We start from the raw sequence: 10,822 nt of genomic DNA on the forward strand, positions 1-10,822 counted from the left end.
AATGCTTAATAAAACATTATCATCGCTACAAGGAGTAGAACTTACTGAAAACACGACTTATATACATAGACTTGCAATTTGTACACAAAGATAACGCACCTGTAAGAAGCATGAAGTTGCGTTTTCGTCTATTATGCCTGGCATTTATCTATAAAAATATTTTTTGAAAGTCGTCCAATATCGTATATTGCTCTTCGAGCTCTGCTTCTCTTGGTAAATGCTGTTACAGAATGATATTTTAAATACATTTTATTATTTAATTCTTTTCGAAAATATTTTGCATTAAAAGACATATGTGTCATCTTAACATAAAAGTATTTTTCGAAAATCGTTCAGTGTATTTCTTAAACCTTGATCTTTTTCGTTAATAACACTATTCTAAAACTTTCTATTATTTAATTTTTTGGAGAGCCTGCCTCGCAGTGAAGAATAACATATTTTACTTAGTTCTCACTATTGTCTAATTTATTATATTTGAATATTTTATTTTATACAGCATGCAATATATGTTTTATGCGGCAAAAGGAGAATCGAAACTTCGATCAACTTTTGGTAATGTATTCTTTAATAATATATTATATATTTTTTGTGATATTTAATAACAATGAGTAAACATTTCAACGATATATTTTCGTAGCTTCGTCGTGCAGTCACACAACCATCATGTTTGAGAATCCCTTAATTATCTGTCCGAAGCATTCCGTTGATTGATCCTCGATGTACTCGATATACTCTTAATTAATTAAGATCATCTACGCATCGCTCTATTTGCAGCACATAATTTTTTCGCGATTTGACGAGCTATCGCGTCGTAATCGTATCGAGTCCCGTATACCATTGTCGAGCCTCGCACTCAGCACCTTATCCACCAAGTAGCGCATCGCTGCATCTGTAAATTTCGTGATAGAATGTGCAATCAGTTCTCTGTTCATTAACATGTAACGAGGAATAACAATGGATTCCACCTTTAGTTACGCAATTTTCAAAAAGAGTGGCATTAAACTTTAATGCAAAAAAGTTTTACGCCCGAAATTATAAATATAAAAATATTAATAATAATACCGATAATTATTTTCTAAATAACAACAAATAATAACAAATATATAAGCGTGAAAAAACTTAAGCATAATTAAAAATCAATTAATAAGAGAGATGATAATGTCCCCTTACCGACATTGGTGTTGTTCTTTGCGGAAGTCGCGTACCAGGCATATATTTTGTTCTCTTTGCAGAATTTTGAGATCTGCTCATCGGTCACGGCGACTGATATGTCGCATTTATTCGCCAGGAGTACGACTGGTATACCCGAACCATCCGGTAGCGTGACTTTCTCCCTGAGATCGTTCAGCCACTTTTTCATTGACTGGAAGGTCGCCGCACGTGAAATGTCGAATACAAGAGCCGCTGCCACCCTACGTGCAGGTCAAATCAATTGTTAAAATTTTTTGATTAATTAGTCAAATGATACATTTTTGTATGCAGTTTTGTTTCAAGAGATAAATTCGAATTATAAAATATTTATATTAATAATAAAAAATATGTGATATAGAGAAAATAAACTGTATAAGACTAATATTGAAAGTATTGAAGAAAAAGTTGAAATAGATTTAATAGAAATATTTAAAGATTATATTGACATAATTACTAAAATATTAAAATGTTAGAATATGTTATTTTTAATAAATATACTATGTTAATACTATTTGTCTCTTTAAATTTATAGCACACAAATCATATTTTAAATATTTTTACAGATACATCATTTTGCATAATTATCGTCAATACTATTTTGTTTTCAACTAATTGTTTACTATTAACTGAGACAGATCAGATAAAAAAGGCACGTTAAAGTCATATTTACGCGTATTTGTAATAGACTCTCGTCATGTATCCGAATCTCTCGTGACCAGCGATGTCCCTGAAATGTTCAAAATTAAAATTATCGTCCTCGTCTTCGCGATTATATTTTGCGAGATTGAGAATAATGCCGAAGGGCCGCAAAATGTACATGCGGGAGCCTCGAGGATTACGAAATAAGCAAATATAAATTATGCGTCTGCAAGTACCATAGCTGCAAGTTAATTTTAGTTTGCGGATCCCAATCGAGCGTTTTTATCGCAAAATCGGCGCCTATGGTAATCTTGTAATTCGAGGAGAACTTCCCTGGAAAAAACAATTTCGAGAGTGTGCGCCGGAGTGAGACACCCGGATTAACAGTGTAGTATCACAGCTGCGCTATTTGACGTATGTATTTATATCGTTAAAACGGATAAGCCGGCTTGCGTGCATTTATTTTCCTCTTTTTTCATTCTACGAACGACCCCGCAATAGCCTCTCACAATATATCCGTCTACGATCACGACAGACGCACGTAACGTTTAAGGAATTTCTTGCGGAACGAATTTGAGCTAAGAATCGTTAATTAGCTTTGATAAAGAGCGAGGGACAAATTGCAATTACCTTCCGTGTATCTTCTGACCAGCGCAGTTTTGCCTAAAACAGAAAATTTCTGTGAAAACCATCTAAGGGAAATTGTACACGGAAAGAACGTGAAGCACTTTTGAAGTATGTAAAAATTTAGCTAAATAACAGAGCTTAAAACAATTTGTTGAACTATCAAAATAATTGTGAAGAACGTTAAAACATGATGAACGATCGCAATAAATTTTGACTCGTTAAACACTTCAGCAAAACCGTCCTTTCCGCGTACATGTTAGGATCTACAAAAAAAAGATGTTTTGTATTAAGTAGCTTGTTTACAATTATTTTTCAGGTCACTGGTAATGGTTGTTTATTACAAAATTAGAGTCTAGATAAAACCGAAAAGGAGATTATCGAATATTTATCTTATCGGAAAAAAAGATATTTTTGTAAGATTCGAATAATATATATATATATATATAAAAGTGTTTAACGAGATTGAAAATCTTGATGTGACTCACCGACACCGTAATCACCGATAACGAGGAACTTGAAGAGGTGCTCCTTGTGTACAAAGTTGGACACGATATCAGAGTCCCTCCTGGACCCTCGCAGGGTCATGCTCATCGTTCGATCCGCTCGTCTCATTGCTCGATTCGATCACTTCACAATACTTCACTTCGTGAACCACTTGTCGTTTCTCGCCGACGGTAGAAGAATGATAAACATAAAAAGATGAAAGAGATGGACGACCCCGCAAGTCGACGTCCACCTCTTGCTCCCCTCTCGGTCAGCGCATTCGTATCATTCTCTCGTTATCTCACATCGCCGCAAACATGCTACCGTTCTTCTTAAGATTTGTAATATATTTATATCTTTACGCTGATAAATATCGTCTTTTAATCCTTTCGCGCCGCGTGAAAAAATCGCTATAAATATAGGCTTGTTTCTTATTCCTCCACTGATGCACTAGTACAATAAGTTAGAATGAGAAAAAATATATTTGTCTTATTCTAATTTATTGCACCAGTGCAGGGATAAAAAACAAACCTTATATCGAAGACGCAGGGAGTAGGAGTGATGAGGTCGTCAGAATAGCGATACTTTTGTAAAAAGTGCAGGCCTTTATTTTGCGCATACACCTCTTTGTAACGAGTAACACGGCAGCAATTGTTGACTTCGATCGAACCTTCTCGATTTCTGTATCGCGGAGGCTGGGTAAAGGCGAGAACCAGACATCACATACATACGCGTATTGGTTTCCTAAATTCTTTGGAAGATAGTCGCGATAGTCATTTCCGCTCGGTGATAAACATACAGAGATGAAATAATAAATAAAGATTAGACGCCGTTAATAAATAACGAGATTAGACGCTATATATATGCCGAATATGTAAAAAGAACTCCGCCCTCGTGCTCGTCCTTCTATTCTCCTCCAAAGACGTGAGAGATGAACGTGGAACACGCGAAAAAAATAAAATATAAAAAACACAAATAAATAAATTTGTAAAGGACAGATATAAAGGAGCGGAAAAAAACAAGAGGGATACGCGTGCCTGCGTGCACCACACGCAGACGCATTTCTCAATCGGCGATTTGTCTAAACTTTTTTCCCTTTTTTTTCCGTGACGTGTCTTTCGTTTAATTATGTGTACAATATAAAGTGGTACAGTCACGCGCAACGGCGCTAAGATCACAACTCATTTCAATCAAAATTAGAGATAAACGTATATATTTATATACGCCGTTTCTTTCTTCGGGTACAACATTGCGATCTCTCCGGGAAATCCGCCGAAGTTCGAAGAGTAATGACACAATTTGCATTGTACACTTAATATCGATACGAAGACCGACGCCGTCATAGATTCTGTCCAGCACTATTAAGAATATATATAATCCGACGAGTATTTCTATATATATATATATGTATATATATATAGACATTTGCGAGGCGAGTTATGCTAAATTCCGAATAATCGAGTCGAAATCGAAAATCGAATATCGCGCGATTACTGAACCACCGAAATCGCAGTCGCGGTGTTTCGGACTCATATGTTCGATCGACCAAGGGGAATCTTCCCGACGAGAATTGCACGATCGTCCGAGCGGCCGCTCCGACGCCGAGCGGCCAACGACATTTTCACAATCATTAAATCAACAATGATAATCATACGAATAATAATAATGGTAATGATAGCGCTAATAGTAATAGTAATAATAGCGGTAAATACACAGTAATAATAATTTACATTTACACAAGACTCTTCCTCCTTATTCGCGAACAATTATATTATCTAACTATATATGACATGCTTACGGTTATATTCACTCATCTTTTCGCAACATGATACAGTTCCTACTCAACCGTAAATATCTCATCCGCGAGCGAGAATTAAATTGTCCCTTCTCTTTCCTCCCTTATTGTAATTTAGCTTGATCAAAACCAAACTTGATCAGCTTTGCAAACTCCCGTTTTTTGAATTATATTTGACTTGAAGCAATGTTTAATCCGCAAGACGAGGTACAAGAGAGAGAAAGAGAAAGAGAAAAAGATAAGAGCGCATGAAGGAATATAAAAAGTAATCGTAAAAAATATACAGATGCGAACGTGTAATGTACAAATCAATAAAGAATATCACACGCGAGTTTTTCACCATCGCAAGAACCGCATCCGTGTACATAAGGATCTTGAATTCGTGCAAGATGAAAAGAAAATTTGATGTGATGCGGAAAAATAATATAAATTCTTTTTAACCAAATCATATATCGTACGAAATAGTTCCCAAAGATGTCGACAACCGTTCAATTTAAATCAATGATAGCTCATCAGTGATTCTGTAAGCGAAACCAAGTCGGCGAATGAGAAACGATTCGAATGGCTAACAATGAGGATGATGATGCTCCATATTTTTTTTCACGGAAGTCTTCTCGCACATCGTTCTCATAAACTATCGTCGCTATCGTCAGCATGAGGTTCAACCGAAACGTTTCCGGCAAGTGGCGCGGCACTTTCTTCTCTACTGGTTTCGATGTCCTGTTCCATTGAATTACTTTGTGCTTGCTGTTCATCTACAGGAATACAATAACTTTAAGCTTTAAAAGTATAATCATATTATGCAAGTTATATTATGAATAATTCATATGTGTTAATGATATTACACACAAAAACTCATATATAAATATAAAATAAAATAGACAATCTTAACTTTATATCAGAAAATGACTAAATCTTCGTAAATTCAACCCAACTGGCAATTTTTATTCAAAATTAAAAAGTTAAGTACAACGTTTCGACCACGTATCGGGTCCTTTTCAAGTACAAAGCTGACGTAGTTGGCAAAGAAACATAGCAGTCAATAAACTTGTTGCCACAAGCTACAGATTATGCACTGTGTAAAAAAACTGGTCATTATTATATTTTTTCTCTTCTTTTTTTACACAGTGCATAATCTGTAGCTTGCGATAACAAGTTTATTGATTGCTATGTTTCTTTGCCAACTACGTCAGCTTTGTACATGAAAAGGACCCGATACGTGGTCGAAACGTTGTAGTTGACTTTTTAATTTTGAATAAAAATTGCCAGTTGGGTTAAATTTACGAAGATTTAGTCATTTTCTGATTATTTATTACTGGCGACTTGAAGGAAAACCGTTATTTTTCTTAACTTTATATGTATAAAATATTTTTAATATTTCCAAATTACATCTTTAAAGTTAAAAAAATTGTATAGCTCTCATTATACCGGATTGCGTCGGAGATTGCGGGGAATCATCATCTCCCTGACCTGGACTCAATATAGCTTCCTTAATTTGACTATTAACACCCTTCGGATCTAAATCCGTTGCCCAACTAAAGTACATTAATGCAAGGTGGGTATTGCCTAACTTTTTATGCACCTGTTACAAAAATAGATATATTTATGTAAAAGAAATTAAAATAGAAAGTTTTATCTGATTAAGTTTTCTATTCCAGTTTTCCTTACCTTTCCTATTGAATAATAGACTAGAGATTCTTTGGGTATAATATTCTTCAGCTCCTCAAATTCTCTTAGAGCTTCCATATGTCGACCAATAGAGAAGTTGATGCTTGCGCGATGGAATTTGCACAAAGTATTATCCGGATCGTTAATTAGCGCGGTGTTTAAAGTTTTTAATGCCTGGTCAGTTTTCTTCAGAGCGTGTTGCACGACACCTATGTGGCACATCAACGCAGAATTCTGCGGGTTTATTTGTAAGGCCCGTTTAAAGTGTAACTCCGCTAAACTATATTGCTCCTGTTTCGAAAATATCGTTCCTAGTCCGAACCTTCAACATAATATGGAAAAATTTTACATATAAACTCAGAGAGTGAAAAAGTATAAAACGGAATTAAACTCTATAAGAATTTACCATGCATTATAATGTCTCGGGTCGAGTCTGATGGCGTTACGGAAAGCAGTAATTGCTTTATCCAGTTCCTCAGTCAAAACATATTCGTGTCCTAGTAACGTATAGGCATATGGAAAATTAGGATCCACCTAATAATTAGATCATATATTATTTTCAATTAAAAAAAAAAACAATTGTACATGTATTTTATCATATTTAATATAAAACGTCTAGTACCTGAATAGCTCTTTGGAAAAACTTAATCGCGGTTTCATGTTCCGTTTGCGCAGAGAAGAGGTTGCCCGTGGCGCACCACGCCGCCGCCGAATTACGGTCTTGGGAAACCAAATCTTGAGCAAGCGTAGACAACTGTACTTCTGCGTGCAGATGCCACAAAACAGTGCTATAAATCTCCATCAGCTCTGTCCTCTGTGGCTCTAACTGTCGCACTTCGGCGAAATAACTTTGTACAAAAAATAAAACAAAATTTTAAAAAGATAGAATTAAAAAGGAATACAAAATGTATCAAAAATAAAAGATCTGTTTTAGTTGCACTTTTCACTCCATTTCCTTTCATTTCCTTGCTTCGAAGTTTAAACATCTATTTAATTATAAATGAAAGAAAATGTCGAAATAAATATATTTCTTTAACAGTGACAATTAATATAAATTTATTACCTAGCAGCTTTTTTATAATCCATCATTTCAAAATGCGCACGAGCCAACATAGAAAGTACCCAGCCTGTATTATAGTGCTGCATCGGCAGTATACTTAATATTTCAATCGCCTGCGCACATTTGAACTGACTTAAATGCTGATACGCCGTCCCCAATTCTCGCAACAAAGACATTAAGCCCTCTGAAATATTGCCAGTAAAAACAATTTAAATTATCCTAATAAAAAAGACAGTGAATATTAATTAAATGTAACTAACATACCTGCCGACTGTTTTTGTAACGTTATCCCAGAATGAATATTATTATTTTGGGCATTAAGCGCGTTTGCATTAGCCACAGCTTTCTCTGACGTAATCGTTTCACTCTTCTCCTTTTCATTTCTATTTCTCTCGTTTAACTCGTTGAAATTGGCTTTATTTAAATTTGCCTTGGCTAATCTCGCTTTTGTCTTCCGAGATGGGGACTTTGGAGTTGCAAATTTATTCCTATTAGGTGATTTATTATTTTCCTAAAATATACATGTGTTATATTAAATTGGGAACGATAGTAATTAGAAGAACAGAAGTAAAAAATTGTACCTTTACGGAGTTGTGGCTGAATAGTCGCGAGGACCGTCTAACATTGGTGCCTTGAAACGTCGGTGATGGAGGTGAAGTCGGATTGGATGCTGTCACTGTCACAATATTGGCAGTATTACTCGTATTACCCGACTGGGAAAATACTGATTTGCCTTGTTGCAACGGTGTCTCTTTCCTCGACATTAATTGCTATAAAGACATGAACACAGAATGTCAAGCTGCCATACTATGCATATTATGAAGCGAAAGATTACAGCACTCACCCCTACATGAGCTCTTAGACTACTGACGCGTTTCGCCAAGCTCTTCTGATCGTTGGCCTCCGTGAGAGTCGTATGCGAGGGCGGAACCGTTGGCTCAGGCGTATTGTTATCCAACGGCAAAATACCAAAGCTAGGAGTAAGTGGGCTCATGGAATTGCTGAACATGCTGCGATAACGCGACAGCTTGGTCCTCGGCGATATCGAGGAGCAATTGCTGTAGTGAATTGGCGCATTTTGCGGCGTCTCCTCTATAGTGGAACACAACCGTACCTGAGGTACCTGGCCGCCGTTTATCAGCGTCTGCGCTGTCGTCACGGGTGTACTGCAATGCACAAAATAAAATTAGTAAAAAAAAAAAAAAAAAACTATATCGTAATATAAATCTTATACATACAGGTTAGTGCCATTCAACATTGGTGTACTATTGGCGTTACTTGCAGGTACGATAAGATCCGGTTCGGTAACGTAGTTGAGCGTAGAGCCGGTACCATGGCACATGGCGAAAGAGTCTAATTTGTCTAGTTGGAAAACCTTAGCGGGATCTACCTTCTCGCCGACGTTACAGAGTTCTTCGAACGAGTGCCAGAGAAAGGGATTCAATTTCAAAGCCAACTTATGCGCCTCATTGCCTCTCGTGGTCCGCATCATCTTGTAGTAGATCTTGGCTATTATCTGCAGAGAAAAACATGCCTGTTCTCCAAACTGAGTCGTTACTTCTTCCAGATTCTTCAACTGTTTGTAATATCCACCAATTACTGCAGCCTCTGCTTCCGCATATCTAGAAAATTTTGAGGATAGGTCAACATGTGCATGCATTACATTCAGCAGTGCAGTAACAAAACAAGATGATCATATTACTCACTTTTCCAAGTCCAAACAACATTTTGCTAGCAGAAACCTACACTGCGCCGAACTAGGCGCCTTCTGAGACAACAAGGCATAAGCTTGCCTAATCCTGCCAGAGCGGTAGTAACATGTTGCCAAAAGAAACAAACTTTCCTCTGTGTCCACTGTAATAACAATAATAATAACAAGAATAACAATGTTGCAGCAATATTAAGTATATTTTTTAAATTATTTAATCAATTTGTTTCAAGAATGTTATGAGAATAAATCAATAATTAAAAATAACAATCCTACCTTCTGCACACAACCGTTCTGCCAGGAATATAGCATCTGGATAAGCATAATGATTTAAACAATGCCATATGGCTGCCTGAAATTAGAAATTCAACATTTACCTTGGTAACTGATTACGTAACACTACTAGGAATAATTCAAGTGAATAAAAAAAAAAAAATAAAGAAACAACATACAAGGAAACAATATTTTTTACAGTGAGATATGTGTTATCTGTATGCTCAGATTTCAATATAATGTTAGAGAGAGGCACAGATACCTTCTTTTATTATACATTATTACGTAAGTGATGCAATATATCACTGTTACTTATCAGTTTTTAAAATATATCTTTAAGTCTTATTTTAATTTAATAATTATAATACTACAAACACTATAAAATTCTGATACGATTAAATTTGCTTTAATCTTTGAATTGATAGAATAACACACAGATAATATGTACTTTATTCCATTCAGATTCTGAACAAGCAACTCAGTGGACACATGCAATATTAATATTTTCCAACATAATTTGCAAACAAAGTAACAAGTTTATTTTTTTTTACAGAAACGCAACGTATGTGAACTCTACAGGCAACGTTTTTCCATATTCGATTTTCAGGCATCTATCAAGAGTCCTACAATGAAGCTTTGTGCTTTACTTATAATCAGAATTCTTCGTTTCGGTCATATTTTTACAACGGAGCACACTCTGAAGGATGCACCTCCAGAGTATCACCATAAGGACGGCGCAAACGAGAGGCGCGAGGGAGTGCTGTTTTTCCAGAAGACCATCCTGCCCTCGGGAGGCCGATCGTCGATCGACGCGATCAGTCCGGATCGGCAAGCGGACGTTGGCGCCTGGACGTTGCGGCCCGATATAAAAAAATCTCTCGCATGTCACAGCGGCAACGAGATCCACCGAAAATCCAACACTCCTCGCTACTCACTCTCGCTCTTTCTCTCTCTCTCTCTCTCTCTCTCTCTCGCCATCTCCTCCCTTGCTTCGATTTACCTGTACGGGCTCCTGCACGATCATCGTTCACACCCCGCAAGCGTGATCATAAAAGGAACGTTGCCGGCCCTCCGGGCGCGCCTCAGGTGTGGGAATTTAACGGCGGAATATATCCGAAGAAACTCGGGGAGCGACTCTCTCTGGTGTGTATGTGTGTATAAAAGTCTCTCTCAGGAGTCCATCTTTACTTCGATTCTTTTGAAGCGAGTGACTGCTCTGTGCTCTCTCGGGTTGAAGGGCCGCCAACCTCGTGACAGAAGGAGGAGGAGGGAGAGGGCAGGGATTTTGTCTTCGAGTTTCGTGACGATTGGCAACCTGGTGGAAAATGACACGCGGCGACCAATCGGCTTCCGTTACGCCGTCTTCTCGAGACCGGCG

At 37.0% G+C, this 10,822-nt stretch overlaps 2 protein-coding genes across 2 annotated transcripts; both read right to left on the reverse strand.

Annotated features, from left to right (window-relative positions):
- Positions 1 to 399: 399 nt before the first annotated feature.
- Positions 400 to 3,396, reverse strand: LOC105836893 (ras-related protein Rab-38). Its single transcript, XM_012681245.3, has 6 exons — positions 2,943 to 3,396; positions 2,461 to 2,493; positions 2,067 to 2,163; positions 1,862 to 1,918; positions 1,171 to 1,412; positions 400 to 889 (listed from the first exon to the last, which is right to left on the reverse strand). Exons 1-6 carry the CDS (start codon positions 3,067 to 3,069, stop codon positions 765 to 767), a joined length of 681 nt encoding a protein of 226 aa, XP_012536699.1. The 5' UTR covers positions 3,070 to 3,396; the 3' UTR covers positions 400 to 764.
- A 129-nt stretch (positions 3,397 to 3,525) lies between these two features.
- Positions 3,526 to 10,684, reverse strand: LOC105833928 (cell division cycle protein 27 homolog). Its single transcript, XM_036290342.1, has 13 exons — positions 10,445 to 10,684; positions 9,448 to 9,523; positions 9,170 to 9,317; positions 8,702 to 9,085; positions 8,308 to 8,629; positions 8,045 to 8,233; positions 7,728 to 7,974; positions 7,467 to 7,647; positions 7,026 to 7,251; positions 6,810 to 6,937; positions 6,404 to 6,725; positions 6,164 to 6,317; positions 3,526 to 5,490 (listed from the first exon to the last, which is right to left on the reverse strand). Exons 1-13 carry the CDS (start codon positions 10,466 to 10,468, stop codon positions 5,363 to 5,365), a joined length of 2,529 nt encoding a protein of 842 aa, XP_036146235.1. The 5' UTR covers positions 10,469 to 10,684; the 3' UTR covers positions 3,526 to 5,362.
- Between the last annotated feature and the right edge of the window lie 138 nt (positions 10,685 to 10,822).

Source organism: Monomorium pharaonis, chromosome 7 (genome assembly GCF_013373865.1).
Source record: "Monomorium pharaonis isolate MP-MQ-018 chromosome 7, ASM1337386v2, whole genome shotgun sequence".
Taxonomy (NCBI): Eukaryota; Metazoa; Arthropoda; class Insecta; order Hymenoptera; family Formicidae; genus Monomorium; species Monomorium pharaonis.